Source organism: Quercus suber, unplaced genomic scaffold (genome assembly GCF_002906115.3).
Source record: "Quercus suber isolate HL8 unplaced genomic scaffold, Cork oak 2.0 scaffold_155, whole genome shotgun sequence".
In the NCBI taxonomy this organism is placed as follows: domain Eukaryota; kingdom Viridiplantae; phylum Streptophyta; class Magnoliopsida; order Fagales; family Fagaceae; genus Quercus; species Quercus suber.
The window spans coordinates 1,022,604-1,040,310 of record NW_027069616.1 but is presented as its reverse complement, the minus strand read 5'-3'; the positions used below and the strand labels follow the sequence as shown (position 1 = coordinate 1,040,310).

Sequence of the window (17,707 nt, the reverse complement as noted above, 5' to 3'; positions counted from 1 at the left end):
TACAGCAGCTACGGGAAAACCAAATTTTGACTTGCTCTCCACTCCCACCATTCTCTCCATTTAATGCACTAGATTTTTCCCAATGCTAAAATGAGGTCTAGGTTCATGATCCTTGTCAATCCTCATTAAATGACATTCCATTCATATTCCCTCCACCACTACTATATAAACCCTCCCTCTCCTTCATTTCAAAGCACACCAAAACCCCATCTCTTCTCCTCTCTTGAGTTCTAAGAAGTAGAGTAATCTTGTCATATTTTGGTCTTCCTGAGACTTAAGGTATTGAGTGAGACTTACTCTTCCTCTCCTAACTCTTCCTTTCCTCCACCCTTAGGATCTCACTCAAAAGTCCCCTCCTCTACCATATAGATCTTACATAAATGTATAATCTATTTTCGTATTTTTTTTTTTTTTTTTTTTTTTTTTTGTGTTGCCATGATAAGAGTTTAAGATTAAAGCATGATAGTAACCACTTAAATTTCTTTAAATATGTTTGAATGTTCTTATATGTTCTTCACATGTTCTTAGTTGTTCATCACATGTTCATGCAAAATACTAGTTTTAATCTTAAATCTATATGAAAAATATGAAAAACATATTTTTTTCATAATTATTTCAAATCCTTGAATATAGGATATCACCATCCACATACATTCACTAGAATTTATTTTTCAATCCAAATGAAGTGCTTAATAAATTGAATTAGAGTTTATCACATGCACACACTTTAAGTTCAACATGCAAATTAATTGATAACATATTGGATAATGTGATATGAATGTTGGCCATCATAGTTTAGAAGACCGGTTTCACCGGGCAGGTGGGTGCCTAACACCTTCCCACCTTGTAACATAGTCTCTGAACTTAGATCAAGGGTTAGTAGATCAAATGCTTATCCCTGTAATTTACAATTTCTAGATTGTAACTAAGAAATAAAGCCATGTACTTTATCTTAGATTGTATCTAGGACCAAAGTCATGTAATTTTCCTATGATCAATGTAAATCCAAATTTCAAATTAATAAAATGAGGAATTTTTTAATTATGGTTTTTTTATTTTTCTAATAATTAAATAAGTGGCGACTCCATTGTAAAATCCTTAATCTAAAGGGGAAAATATAACCAGTCGAACCTTCATTTTAAGAGGCAATAACACGACTCCACCCATTCACGTGGGTTCGGCCCAAAATCATAAAATCGGGCCGGGGGCGCGATCTCTCACTCCATCTTTGCGCATATTCGCACAAAACTTGAACTGTCTGAAAGTTCCCAAGCTCTTGGCAGTTCCAAAGCTATAAGATTCATTGCTCTCGGCGGTGCTGCAAGGCAGACACCGCCATTTTAGAATCACCATGGTTTCCTCCACTGTTTTTTCCTTCATAGAGACGTTTTTTTATCTATGCCTTCAGCTTCTAATAAAGCCTCCAAATTGCCTCCTCTTTTTTTCCACCCTTCTGGGCTTATGCATTCATCTCCACCTCATGGGCTTTCCCCTTCTCCCTTGCAAGCCTCTTCCAATTGCCCTTTCTCAAGCCCTTTCCTTCATTATCTGGGCTTACTTTTTTGTTGCTACTGTCTTCTTTTGCATTTATTTTCTCTATGGGCTTTATTGGGCTATTTGAAACACAACACGGCCCACTCCCTTTCATCCTTAAAGCCATGTCATCCTCCTCTTGAATAAAATGCTCCCTAACCAAATTAGGTTGAGTTTCCTTACTCTGATTACCCTTTTCCACATCATGCTTCAAATCGCTCCTCCTTCCAACAGCGTTGTCCCATCCTTGTGGGCTGTTTTGGTTCCTTAGATTTGACGTGCTAGTTCCCATCTCATCTTCCAAAGCCATCTGCTGCCCTAAATTTTTACAACTGTACTCCCCATCTCATTTTTCTCCTACTGATGGACTTGATGTTTTCGGATTTTCCGCCACGTGTTGCGAATTGAAAATCGTACCATCATTGCCCTTGGACTCCGATTTTTTGAACTTTGTGAAATCGCCCCTTTCACCTCCGGTTTTGGCTAATCCCCTGGCTTTCATCCACTCTCCAAATGGCCTATCCCCCATTCTCTCTGCCGGACTTGAATCACAGTGCCTTTCATCGTGCCCGAGCTTTCCACACATGAAGCAAAAAACTGTAAGTCTCTTATATCGAAACGAAACCCAGCTTCGCTCTCCATTCTCTGCAGAAATATATTCTCCTCTGCGAAGGGGCTTGTCATGGGTAAGTCAACTTTGATTCTCAAAAACTTTACTTGATCAGCTTGCATGGACCTCTTATCAACATCTATGACATTACCCAACTTTTTCCCAAGTTCCTTTCCTACTTCTTCATTCATATGCTCAAAGGGTAAACCCCAGACTTGGACCCAGAAAGGAGAATGGGTGAAGTTCATATTTGTGGAAGATAGTCCCTGTCTCCACTGTGTTAATAAAAGGAGATTATTTTCAAAATTCCAAGGACTATTTCTTTCCACCCAATTCAGCTGATTCATGGAACTAAATTTGAATTGGAGTATATTATTTCCAACCTCCATTATTCGAACACTAGATCCCATCTTCCATGCTGCTCTTAAAGTACTTTTGAGCGCTCTCATGTTCTGATGCCTATCTGACAGCAAACGTCCAAACAGACTAAGAGTGCATTCTTTAATTAGCTCAGGCTTATTACACTGGGATATAGAAATATCTTCCTCCTCCTTTTTTGTCAACTGTAGTTTCTACAGATTTTTCACCACTTCTTTTTCCATGAGAAAGACAAAACAACAAACACTGACCCACTACCCAGATATAGCTTATGGAGTTTTTTTAAAAAAAATTGTTGAAGAGAGAATCTGAGTTGGCCAAGAAAGTGGCCCTTAAAAAAAGGGAAGGAAAATACTCAGACCATGCCGAGAGAGAAAAAGCTCCTACTGGGGAGAGAAAAGACTTCAGTTAAAGCACATACTTGGTACATTTGGCGCCCTAGAAGGTTAATGCATGTGCTAAGAAGTATGTAATTAGTGCATTCCACTCAAGAAAGTTAATGAATGTACCTTTTTAAGGTGACAAAAACCAACACCTAATTTCATATAATCATCTTTTTCACTCAATTTTTGGCCAAAATGGAGAAATACCTCTTTCGCCCAAAACAGGTAGCAAAATGCTCCCGTTTTGAAATTATTTAAGAAAATGCCAATGTTTTAAACTTGATTTAGGAAAAACTCGATTTTTAGAAAATCGAGTTATAGACAATCAAACTTTAAATAAATAAATAAAAAATACATGAAACTCGAGATCCATGTAGGTTTTTTTCAAGTAACTCGATTTTCGCCAAATCAAGATTTTCATTGAAACTCAATTTTCTAAAAATTGAGTTTCTTTCAAAATAAAGGCATTTTCCTAAATAGTTTTATAATATGGGCATTTTGCTAGAATTTTTGGCCGAAAGTGGCATTTTGCCATTTTTTCCCTCAATTTTTTATTTTAAAAAAAAAGGTGATTTATTTCATTCACTTGGCAAAACAGGGAGAAAAAAAAAAGTTGTTTAGTAAAATAGAAATAATCAAATAAATATAACTTTAAAAAAAAATGAAATTTCTTCAATGTTTTTAGTTAAAGAATTAAGTTGAAGTTTTAATGTTTTGACAGATTGAAAAAATTAATGAAGTTGAAGTACAAGTATTAGAACTAATAAATTGGTGTGGTTATAATTAATTTTTTAATGTTTTAAAAACAGAGTTTTAACTTTAAATTCTTTTCTAATTTTTCTATTAAAAAAATGGAGTTATTTATTTACTAGGTTTGGTGGCAAAAAAGCGAAAGACTCTGATGGAAGGGTCACATCTTGGAATACTTGACGGCGTAAATTGTAAATTTTTAAAATTGATGACTAATTTAGATATGATCTCAAAATTGAAGTAAAGTTCTCCTCTCTCTTCTTCTTCTTTTTTTATTTTTTATTTTTTATTATCTTATTATATTATATTATTTTTTATTATATTATTTTATTATATTTTATTTTATTAAAGAGACGGTAAAGTGTAATTTAGCTTTAAAAAAGGAAAAAAAAAAAAAAAAAAACAAATAAGCTGGAAAAAGGAGAGCTAGGCTGGCTTTTTGGTTATTGTAAGTGAGAGAGTGGCTTCCTCTCCACTTCTTTGGACGAATTATTACTACAAATAAGGAGGAAGCATACGATGTTTTTATTACCCATATAATCCATCTTATTCGGTTTATATCTATGCGAGCAAACCTCCACCGTTGGTTTGGTCCTCGCCATTGGTAGCCTCATTAGCCGTTGGGGAGTACAGAGCCGCCTGAATTTAATGACGGGCATGTTACGCGCTCCGAAACGTCAGCGACGTCTAAGCCAGGCCCAAAGGGCCCACGCCGAGGATACGAGAGTGGTCCGAGGATGAAAGCATGAAGACCGACTCCCGATGATCATATCCGAGGAGGGTTCGTCCTCGGGCATCCGAGACCTCGGGGGAACAGGGCCACCCCACCAGAGGACTTTTTGAATATCCGAGGAGGAGAGACCCCAGTGCCACGCGTCGGCAACGAGAGCACAGCAAAGGAGCAAGCCTTAGGTGAGCTGTCACCTCTGCATTGAATGCGCTCACCTAACCCCCTTGCCGCATTAATGGGGATGTAACCCCTTGGAGGGCAACATCGATCATGGTGAGCCACTTGACTATGGATGACCTCTGATGGGACGGAGGGTCAGAGCGAAGGCCAATGGATGATCAACAGAAGGAAGGAGAAGATAGGAAAAGAGAGAAAGATATAAGAAAGAGGACTCTTGGGGGTTCTGGCATGATTCAAAGGAATGCCATAGAAGAACTTAGAGGGAGGTTAGTTTCAGGGAGAGGGGTCTCCTCGGACGGGTGCCGAGGAGCCACCCTCAGTTGTAAACTGGGCTCACTCCCCTTCAATGAAAAAGAATGATTTGTATTCCGTTGCTAGTCTGTTAGGGCCTAAACTTTCGGTCCACTCTCTAAAAATGTATTGTTGGGGAACTTTTCTAAAACTGAGTCCCTACATATATAAATTTAAAAAATTTATGATTTTTTTTATCCTTAACAAAATTTGTAACCATCCTAAATTTTTTTATGCCCAATATAATTACACTTTTGACAAAATTTGGCAACAAACTTGGTTATAGATTAAAACTACAACTCCACTCAATATTTTTTTATTAGATGGAAATTTTGACAACTCCATTCATCAATCAAATGCTTAAATTTCAAATTTTTTGTAGTATAAAATTATTCATAAAAAATAAATTTATGGATCAAATAGTAAATAACATTCAATTGACATGAAAATTGACAAGTGTGTTAAGAATATAAAAAATATGAAATTCAACATTTAGATTTTCAAAACATCTAGTCATGTTAATTTGTATAGTGAGAGATGTAGTCTCTTTTTTTTTTTTTTTTTAATAAATATAAAGAGATGTAGTCTTTAGGCTACTACTAAGTTTATAACTAAATTTTGATCCCCTTAATTAATAATATATTAGCCCTTACAAATTATAAAAAAAAAAAAAAAAAAAAGCCCAAGAAATTTTTGTTGAACTAAATTTTAAAATAGATATAACTTGCAACATATAAAATAAGAATATCATGCAATGATTTCAAAATATTTTAAAAAAAACTCGTAGAAATTTTTGTATAACTTTATGTATTTGAGTGTTTTAGTATTATTATTATTATTATTATTATATTATTATTATTATTATTATTATTTTGTTATTGTCAATATATGAGGCCAAAATAGGGATATACCGCTTGAGGCCAAACTTTCTAACAAAATGTCTTCTATTTGAAACTATTTAGGGATGTGCTTCTGATTTAAACTCAATTTTTAGAAAAAGGGAAAATCGAGTTATATGCAATCAAACTTAATATATATATATATATATATATATTTGCATGAAACTCGAGTTCTATGTAATTTTTTCGAACAATTTGATTTTCATCAAATCAAGTTTTTCATTAAAACTCGATTTTTTAAAAATCGAGTTTCAAAATAAGGACATATTTCGAAATAATTTCAAACAGGTAGTATTTTACTGGAAAGTTTAGCTGAAAAAAGTAAAACCTAATTTTAGTCCAATATATGAAGTTCTATTTTTATTATATTTTATATAATTTAAATTTTTTAATAGTATTCTGAAAAAAGTCTCTAGAAAGCACCTTTGTTTGTATATATTGCCCATATTGTTGAGCTGCCCCTGCTTCAAGGAGGCACCGACGGAGTGGTGTATTAGACAAAAGCGTGATTATAAGTATGGCCACCTCGATAAGTACAGAGTGATGGCTAGATTTTTATTTTTTATTTATTTTTAACATCGTTGGAAAATTCATGCATCACGAGCGCATATATAGCTTCATGTAATTAGTGTGGATCCTGTGGAGGTAGATGTTAGTTGGAAGACATTGTTCCATTAATGCTTTTGTCTGAATACACGTACAATTGTGCTGCCTAAAAGGAATGGGTCATAACAAATATCTGGAACTTTCTAAAGGAAGGGATGTAATTTATCATTCAATTAGTGTGGATCCTGTGGAGGTGGATGTTAGTTGGAAAACATTGTTCCATTACTGCTTTTGTCTGAATACATCTAAAATTGTGCTACCTGTAAGGAATGGGTCAGAACCTTCTAAATGAAGGAAAGTCATTTATGATCAATAACTTCATCTTTTATGTTTATTTTAAATTACAAAATTTTAAATTTAAAAAATTAATTAATAATATGACTATTAATTTTTGATCATCTTTAAATTTTGTAGACGTGAAGAATATATAAAGATAGTGTAATCTAACAGTAAATTATCAAAATTTACATCTAATTAAAAAATATTGAGTAGTGTAATATTATTTAAAGTTACAACCTAACCCATATATATATATATATATATATATATATATAAGAATTCTAAAAGTAACATATCTCAACGAGAAATGCTATATCCATAATATTTTCATCACAAATCCTTAGTGGTAGGTAATTGCAGTTAGTTATTGGTGGAAAAAAAATAATTTTAATGATAAATTCAAATTATAACCAATAATAACTAATTACCTATAATTTGTTGTAAAAATATTATGAACATAACAGTTCTTTATTTCTATTGGAATGACATCCTTAAAATGCCTAATTTTCACACATACCATGTAGAAAGTAGACTAACTGGCACTACACTTATTAGTATGGAGGAAAATCCTAAAAGTATTACAAATTTTACTATATAAAACTTATAAATGTGGGAATCAATGCAATGGTGAGCTTCAATCACCTCCAAAATGAATTTTTTTTAATTTTCTTTTTTATGATTAGTAACACATTAATTTATAAGCTCAATGTAATAAAATTTATAATACCTATAGTACTTCTCATATATGTACATCTCTATATATAAATAAAATTACGTATTTTTAAATCATTGATTTCTAATAAATCGAAAGGTAAAAAAAAACACCAGTGGTCATGTCCTTATCCTTTTAGATATGAGTGATGTAATTCCACTTAGTCATTAAACTCACTTAAAAAAAAAATTCTTAAACTCTTTCCATTGCCCATCCCTCTCTCTTTCTCTATCTCTCACTGAATTCTATATATATATATATATATATATATGTATCTATGTATTCCAAATTTCATAACAACTAAGTACTAACAATTCCCTCTTTATCTCATTACTTGGCGTTCTGAAGCTAAAAAAGAGGTTAAAGAGAAGACATGGCTTTAGTACTCAACTCCTTCAACTTTTACTCCCCTCCTTTAATACTTCCTCTACCACCAATGGGAACTCCGAGATCTCCTAAATTTTCTATGACTTCTACCCTTTTCTCCAACACTAAGTGAGTTTAAACTTCAAATTCTCTCCCCTTTTCACAGGGATAACATTTTTCATAATTAGAATGAAAAGATAGATCAATAACTCATTTGAATTGTTGATTTTCATATCATCTATTATTATATCTTGATTTATTTTATTTGCTCTTTAAACTTGGTATATATGCGTGCACACAAAGTCATAATAATATGATGATGATCACTTTTTTATTTTATTATAAAAAAAAAATATCTTTTTTTTTTTTTTGGTTGAGAAACTCAAATAATATCATTTAACTCTTTAGAAATTATAAAAGATATATTGATGTAAATTTTTGCTAAAGAATCGATTGGCAGGTGAAGCTAAGCTTAAGCACTTGGGACCAATTGTATAAATAAATAATAAAAGTCTATAAAGTTTGTATCGTGCAATATATATATATATATATATATATATATTGCACGATACAAACTTTATAGACTTTTATTATTTATTTATACAATTGGTCCCAAGTGCTTAAGCTTAGCTTCACCTGCCAATCGATTCTTTAGCAAAAATTTACATCAATATATCTTTTATAATTTCTAAAGAGTTAAATGATATTATTTGAGTTTCTCAACCAAAAAAAAAAAAAAGATATTTTTTTTTTATAATAAAATAAAAAAGTGATCATCATCATATTATTATGACTTTGTGTGCACGCATATATACCAANAAAAAAAATTGTTGAAGAGAGAATCTGAGTTGGCCAAGAAAGTGGCCCTTAAAAAAAGGGAAGGAAAATACTCAGACCATGCCGAGAGAGAAAAAGCTCCTACTGGGGAGAGAAAAGACTTCAGTTAAAGCACATACTTGGTACATTTGGCGCCCTAGAAGGTTAATGCATGTGCTAAGAAGTATGTAATTAGTGCATTCCACTCAAGAAAGTTAATGAATGTACCTTTTTAAGGTGACAAAAACCAACACCTAATTTCATATAATCATCTTTTTCACTCAATTTTTGGCCAAAATGGAGAAATACCTCTTTCGCCCAAAACAGGTAGCAAAATGCTCCCGTTTTGAAATTATTTAAGAAAATGCCAATGTTTTAAACTTGATTTAGGAAAAACTCGATTTTTAGAAAATCGAGTTATAGACAATCAAACTTTAAATAAATAAATAAAAAATACATGAAACTCGAGATCCATGTAGGTTTTTTTCAAGTAACTCGATTTTCGCCAAATCAAGATTTTCATTGAAACTCAATTTTCTAAAAATTGAGTTTCTTTCAAAATAAAGGCATTTTCCTAAATAGTTTTATAATATGGGCATTTTGCTAGAATTTTTGGCCGAAAGTGGCATTTTGCCATTTTTTCCCTCAATTTTTTATTTTAAAAAAAAAGGTGATTTATTTCATTCACTTGGCAAAACAGGGAGAAAAAAAAAAGTTGTTTAGTAAAATAGAAATAATCAAATAAATATAACTTTAAAAAAAAATGAAATTTCTTCAATGTTTTTAGTTAAAGAATTAAGTTGAAGTTTTAATGTTTTGACAGATTGAAAAAATTAATGAAGTTGAAGTACAAGTATTAGAACTAATAAATTGGTGTGGTTATAATTAATTTTTTAATGTTTTAAAAACAGAGTTTTAACTTTAAATTCTTTTCTAATTTTTCTATTAAAAAAATGGAGTTATTTATTTACTAGGTTTGGTGGCAAAAAAGCGAAAGACTCTGATGGAAGGGTCACATCTTGGAATACTTGACGGCGTAAATTGTAAATTTTTAAAATTGATGACTAATTTAGATATGATCTCAAAATTGAAGTAAAGTTCTCCTCTCTCTTCTTCTTCTTTTTTTATTTTTTATTTTTTATTATCTTATTATATTATATTATTTTTTATTATATTATTTTATTATATTTTATTTTATTAAAGAGACGGTAAAGTGTAATTTAGCTTTAAAAAAGGAAAAAAAAAAAAAAAAAAAGCTTTATACCCCCCTCAACGGAGCCGAAGGTCTCTCTCCCTCTCATGCGGTTCAGCCCTTGGAATTTGGAAATTTAGTGGTTTAAAGTTCTTTACTGGTAAAAGTAAAATGAATCAATAATATAATAAAATACATTAACTTCATCGGTTCTATTCAAATATATAATTGCATTAAATTTAATTAGATCATATTAACAAGTGTTCTTAAAGCAATTTATTTTAGAAAAATTTTGATACTAATTTTATAAAAAATTAAAAAAATTATTAAAATATTAATTATTTTTTTATTTTTTATAAAATTTTTTTAAAATAAATTATTAACTAGTACTTTAGGTTACTCACTAACATTTTTCATTTAATTATTTTTTAAAATGATAGTTCGTACTTTATTGAGAACCTAATACTCCACATCTAACGGAACAAGATATTCGTTGGAAAACAACATACTAATAATAGACACACTAGAAATATGGTTGACAATGACATACCATGTAGGTTGTAGGCTAGCCGACACTACACTTTTAATATGGGAGACTTTATTTTCCAAGGATAGAGTAGCCACTAGCCAGTACTACGATAACGCCAAATTTTCAACCCATCGAGAGTTGCACCTATACAGTGCTATTGCTGTTAGAAAAAATACAAAAAGACAAAAATTTTCAACCCATAAAGACAAAAAATTTTGTCAGAAAAAATACAAAACTATTGCTGTTAACGGGCACCGACACAGCCCTTTTTTTTTTTAAGTCAATAACTTCTAATAAATCCAAGAGATAAAAAGTAAACCGGTGGTTATGTCATCATCCTTCTAAACACATTGATGCAATTCTATAAAGTCATTAAATTCCCTTAAAAGAAAGAAAAAATAGAGCAAAATTGGTTGAATAGTACTCTCTTGTCCCACTTTTTTTTTTTTTGGTTATATTTAAAAAGTCAATTTTTTTAAAAGAATATTATTTATTATTTTCTCTATCTTTTAAAAATTTATAAATTTTTAAAATTATCTTTAAAAAAATTTATCAAAAACTTAAATTTGTAAATTAATAGGGGTATAATAGAAACATTAATAAATTAATGACTTTTATCTTTAGAAACAGAACAATATTTTAAGAAATTTCAAAATAAAATAAAAGATAAAAAAATTAGAATGGAGGAGTACTTTTTAAAGAAACTTTTAGGAGAGTAACATGCAGTTGAAATTATCTAATTATGTAAGCTCTTTCTAAAATTTGAGTTATCAAACTCGAGTTCCATAAATAATTAGGGTCATTCTTCTATAGAGCTAATTTTTAACAACCAGCGCTCCAAATTATCATCGAAGTCATACAGCCAAGTAATGTTGTCTCTCACCGGCACTCATCCAATTTGGCCTTTACACAATCCAATAGATTTGTGAATAAGTCAACCTGAAAAAGAGAGAAATAAATTATAAATTTAAAGAAAAAAAGTGATCAGTGAGAAAAAATTTTGGGATTTAATTCTTTCACTAATTAAGACAGAAAGATACAGTGAAATTGTTTTTTTTTTTTTTTTTAATTAGAGATATATGTACTCTCTCGTGGCATATGAACATTAGATTTTGTTAAATAATTTGTCTGCTATTAACTGAGATTTTAATTTTGTTAGGAGTCTTTTGTTTGATTTTAATTTTCTCTTTCACATGTTTTGGGACACTTGGTGACATTAAATTTTCTCTTTTCATGTTTTAATAATAATTGTGAGTTCTAATTAATTCAATTGATCAAATTTCTTATCATTAAATAATAAATATGAGATTTGATCCCTGTCTACACCAAAAACAAATTGACGTCTTGCTCTGATGATAAAGAGTAACCATTAGAAACAGATGTCATTAATTCAAAATATCTTTTAAAAAAAAACGTTTTAATACTAATTAAAAAAATACTTATGTGTTCTTGATAAAATAGGGTCCTTAATATTCTCTCTTCACATCTTAATAGACAATAACAATGCATTTAATAGGCCAATGGCTTATAAATTTTTTGTAGGTGAAGCAACCTTAATTAAAATAGGGTTATGCTAACGACTGCCCTTAGGGAACTTATTAATAATTCATTTTAGGAAAGTTTTGATACAATTTTTATGAGAAATGAAATTAAAAAACTTGTCAAAATATTAATTACTTTTTCTTTATTTCCCATAAAAAATTTCATTAAATGGATTATTAACCAGTGCCCTAAGGCACTCGTTAGCATTTTTCATTAAAATATTGTAATAAATAAGTATACTATATTATATTAGTTAAAAGAGGGGGGCCTTCTTTCACATGACCACCCTGACAGGCCTGACTTAGAAAAAAAATTATTATTATATATTGTGGGGCCAGAATATTGGGTAGCCTTGGCCCACTCCAAGCCAGGCCCAAAGGGCCCACGCCGAGGATACGAGAGTGGTCCGAGGATGAAAGCATGAAGACCGACTCCCGATGATCATATCCGAGGAGGGTTCGTCCTCGGGCATCCGAGACCTCGGGGGAACACAAGGGCCACCCCACCAGAGGACTTTTTGAATATCCGAGGAGGAGAGACCCCAGTGCCACGCGTCGGCAACGAGAGCACAGCAAAGGAGCAAGCCTTAGGTGTGTGCTTCTGATTTAAACTCAATTTTTAGAAAAAGGGAAAATCGAGTTATATGCAATCAAACTTAATATATATATATATATATATAAATTTGCATGAAACTCGAGTTCTATGTAATTTTTTCGAACAATTTGATTTTCATCAAATCAAGTTTTTCATTAAAACTCGATTTTTTAAAAATCGAGTTTCAAAATAAGGACATATTTCGAAATAATTTCAAACAGGTAGTATTTTACTGGAAAGTTTAGCTGAAAAAAGTAAAACCTAATTTTAGTCCAATATATGAAGTTCTATTTTTATTATATTTTATATAATTTAAATTTTTTAATAGTATTCTGAAAAAAGTCTCTAGAAAGCACCTTTGTTTGTATATATTGCCCATATTGTTGAGCTGCCCCTGCTTCAAGGAGGCACCGACGGAGTGGTGTATTAGACAAAAGCGTGATTATAAGTATGGCCACCTCGATAAGTACAGAGTGATGGCTAGATTTTTATTTTTTATTTATTTTTAACATCGTTGGAAAATTCATGCATCACGAGCGCATATATAGCTTCATGTAATTAGTGTGGATCCTGTGGAGGTAGATGTTAGTTGGAAGACATTGTTCCATTAATGCTTTTGTCTGAATACACGTACAATTGTGCTGCCTAAAAGGAATGGGTCATAACAAATATCTGGAACTTTCTAAAGGAAGGGATGTAATTTATCATTCAATTAGTGTGGATCCTGTGGAGGTGGATGTTAGTTGGAAAACATTGTTCCATTACTGCTTTTGTCTGAATACATCTAAAATTGTGCTACCTGTAAGGAATGGGTCAGAACCTTCTAAATGAAGGAAAGTCATTTATGATCAATAACTTCATCTTTTATGTTTATTTTAAATTACAAAATTTTAAATTTAAAAAATTAATTAATAATATGACTATTAATTTTTGATCATCTTTAAATTTTGTAGACGTGAAGAATATATAAAGATAGTGTAATCTAACAGTAAATTATCAAAATTTACATCTAATTAAAAAATATTGAGTTTATTAGTATGGAGGAAAATCCTAAAAGTATTACAAATTTTACTATATAAAACTTATAAATGTGGGAATCAATGCAATGGTGAGCTTCAATCACCTCCAAAATGAATTTTTTTTAATTTTCTTTTTTATGATTAGTAACACATTAATTTATAAGCTCAATGTAATAAAATTTATAATACCTATAGTACTTCTCATATATGTACATCTCTATATATAAATAAAATACGTATTTTTAAATCATTGATTTCTAATAAATCGAAAGGTAAAAAAAAACACCAGTGGTCATGTCCTTATCCTTTTAGATATGAGTGATGTAATTCCACTTAGTCATTAAACTCACTTAAAAAAAAATTCTTAAACTCTTTCCATTGCCCATCCCTCTCTCTTTCTCTATCTCTCACTGAATTCTATATATATATATATATATATATATGTATCTATGTATTCCAAATTTCATAACAACTAAGTACTAACAATTCCCTCTTTATCTCATTACTTGGCGTTCTGAAGCTAAAAAAGAGGTTAAAGAGAAGACATGGCTTTAGTACTCAACTCCTTCAACTTTTACTCCCCTCCTTTAATACTTCCTCTACCACCAATGGGAACTCCGAGATCTCCTAAATTTTCTATGACTTCTACCCTTTTCTCCAACACTAAGTGAGTTTAAACTTCAAATTCTCTCCCCTTTTCACAGGGATAACATTTTTCATAATTAGAATGAAAAGATAGATCAATAACTCATTTGAATTGTTGATTTTCATATCATCTATTATTATATCTTGATTTATTTTATTTGCTCTTTAAACTTGGTATATATGCGTGCACACAAAGTCATAATAATATGATGATGACACTTTTTTATTTTATTATAAAAAAAATATCTTTTTTTTTTTTTGGTTGAGAAACTCAAATAATATCATTTAACTCTTTAGAAATTATAAAAGATATATTGATGTAAATTTTTGCTAAAGAATCGATTGGCAGGTGAAGCTAAGCTTAAGCACTTGGGACCAATTGTATAAATAAATAATAAAAGTCTATAAAGTTTGTATCGTGCAATATATATATATATATATATATATATATATGCACGATACAAACTTTATAGACTTTTATTATTTATTTACTTGGTACAATTTTTATATATAAAAAATTAAAAAAATAAAAACTCCATTTTCATAAAGCTAAAAAATAATATATACCAAATTGACATACATACACAAGAAAATTTTTTCACATTGCATTTAATTTGACCACGGCTTGTATTTTAGCTTCAACATCCTAACATCAATTACTTTTGTCTCTTTTTTTTGTTGGATTTAGAGCAGCAGAAAAGTCTTTAGGCCATCCTCCTGAATTCAATGTCAACAAATCCTATCCCATGCAACTTAAGAAAGTTGAAATTTTCAAATCTATGGAGCATTGGGCTAAAAACAATGTCCTAACTATCCTAAAACCTGTTGAGGAATGTTGGCAACCACAAGATTTTTTGCCAAATCTTACCTCAGATGGATTTATTGAGCAAGTCTATGAATTAAGGAGAGAGCAAGAGACATTCCGGATGAGTACTTTGTGGCCTTAGTGGGTGATATGATCACTGAAGAAGCCCTTCCAACTTACCAAACTCGAATTAATTCTACTAAAATTTTTCATGATGAAACTGGTGTAGATTACACACCTTGGGCAATTTGGACTAGGGCATGGAGTGCAGAAGAAAATAGGCATGGTGATCTTCTTAATAAGTACCTTTTCCTTTCTGGAAGAGTGGACATGAAACAAATCGAGAAGACAACTCAGTACTTGATTCGGTCAGGAACGGTGAGATATGCAACGATACTGATTCTTCGAAAAGTTTAAGTTATAAAGCAATATTTTTTATTTTGTGAAAACAATCATTAATTTTTACTATTGAATCCTGTATATTTTCAAGTTGTGGTTTGAAAAATCAGTTTTAACCCTTTGCTGTTCTATTTATCAAATTTGATTAACAGTTATCAGATAGGTGCAAAATCAATCAGAACAGTTCCTGGTTTTCAAAATTGCAATAATTTCTTTGACCAAGTTTTAATCTCTAATTCATACAATAATTACAACTCTCTTTAACACTGTCACAAGGAATTTGCATCTCAAACCTAACATAGCTGTTGACGAGTTAAGCCTTGCTTTCATGTTACATTTACATAAACCCTTCTTAAGATGTTCCTGATTATACTATTCCCACATGCAAAGTTCTTAAAGTTTCGAGTGTTGCATGTAGATCTTTACTCTTAAAATTTATATGGATTAACTTGATGTGCATTTTGCGCCTAGGATCTTGGCTTCGGGGATGATCCATACCGTTTAACCATTTACACATCATTCCAAGAACGAGCAACGTTTATCTCTCATGGNGTGGTGTAATATTATTTAAAGTTACAACCTAACCATATATATATATATAATATATATATATATATATATAAAGAATTCTAAAAGTAACATATCTCAACGAGAAATGCTATATCCATAATATTTTCATCACAAATCCTTAGTGGTAGGTAATTGCAGTTAGTTATTGGTGGAAAAAAAATAATTTTAATGATAAATTCAAATTATAACCAATAATAACTAATTACTATAATTTGTTGTAAAAATATTATGAACATAACAGTTCTTTATTTCTATTGGAATGACATCCTTAAAATGCCTAATTTTCACACATACCATGTAGAAAGTAGACTAACTGGCACTACACTTATTAGTATGGAGGAAAATCCTAAAAGTATTACAAATTTTACTATATAAAACTTATAAATGTGGGAATCAATGCAATGGTGAGCTTCAATCACCTCCAAAATGAATTTTTTTTAATTTTCTTTTTTATGATTAGTAACACATTAATTTATAAGCTCAATGTAATAAAATTTATAATACCTATAGTACTTCTCATATATGTACATCTCTATATATAAATAAAATACGTATTTTTAAATCATTGATTTCTAATAAATCGAAAGGTAAAAAAAAACACCAGTGGTCATGTCCTTATCCTTTTAGATATGAGTGATGTAATTCCACTTAGTCATTAAACTCACTTAAAAAAAAATTCTTAAACTCTTTCCATTGCCCATCCCTCTCTCTTTCTCTATCTCTCACTGAATTCTATATATATATATATATATATATATGTATCTATGTATTCCAAATTTCATAACAACTAAGTACTAACAATTCCCTCTTTATCTCATTACTTGGCGTTCTGAAGCTAAAAAAGAGGTTAAAGAGAAGACATGGCTTTAGTACTCAACTCCTTCAACTTTTACTCCCCTCCTTCTAAACGAGCAACGTTTATCTCTCATGGGAACACAGCCAAGCTGGCCATGCAACATGGGGACGTAAAGCTTGCCCAAATATGTGGCATAATCGCCTCAGACGAGAAGCGTCATGAAACTGCATATACAAAAATAGCTGAAAAGCTTTTTGAGCTCGATCCAAATGAAATGGTAATAGCCTTTGCAGACATGATGAAGAGGAAAATCTCAATGCCAGCCCATTTAATGTATGATGGCCATGACCATAATCTTTTTGATCACTTTGCTATTGTTGCATCAAGGATTGGGGTCTACACAGCTAGGGACTATAGAGAAATTGTGGAACTTTTGGTGGCTAAATGGAAGGTAGAGAAGCTAACTGGACTTACAAGTGAGGGACGAGAAGCCCAGGACTATGTATGTAGATTGGCTCAAAGGATAAGCAGGCTAGAGGAGAGAGCAATAGCAAATGCCCAAAAAGCACCCATCATTCCTTTCAGCTGGATTTCTGGTAGAGTGGTGTAGTAGCTTCTTAGATGGATTCTATTTTACTCGCTTTTTTTTGTGTGGATATTTAAATATTAAAATAATTGGGTATGGTGGTTTGAAGCTTAGTTCTCTTTATAAGAATTCTCGACCCATACAATGACCCAGTTTAGATTCGGCATCCACGTTTTGTATCATTCAGCGTTTCCTCTTTTTTTTTTTTTTTTTTTTTTGGTGAACAGTAAAATCACTGTGAGAGATAAAAATTACTGTTTATTACTGTTTATTTACTGTTTACACAATAAAAAATATTAAAAATAGGTCTCACGGTACTATTTACACATTTAAAAATTATTTTGCTACAGTGTTTTCAGTTTTTAGTTTTCAGTTTCAGCAACAATAAGTTCAATCCAAACGAACCCAATGTCACTTTGCTACTAATGAAATAAACTACCGAAATATATGAGGAAAATAAAGCACAAATCATCTTTAGGTTGACGTAGCAGGTTATC

At 31.0% G+C, this 17,707-nt stretch overlaps 1 protein-coding gene across 1 annotated transcript; it reads left to right on the top strand.

Moving 5' to 3' along the window:
* The first annotated feature begins 16,688 nt into the window (after positions 1-16,688).
* On the top strand, positions 16,689-17,249 carry LOC112011721 (stearoyl-[acyl-carrier-protein] 9-desaturase, chloroplastic). Its single transcript, XM_065777460.1, has one exon. It carries the CDS (start codon positions 16,689-16,691, stop codon positions 17,232-17,234), a length of 546 nt encoding a protein of 181 aa, XP_065633532.1. The 3' UTR covers positions 17,235-17,249.
* The last annotated feature ends 458 nt before the right edge of the window (positions 17,250-17,707 follow it).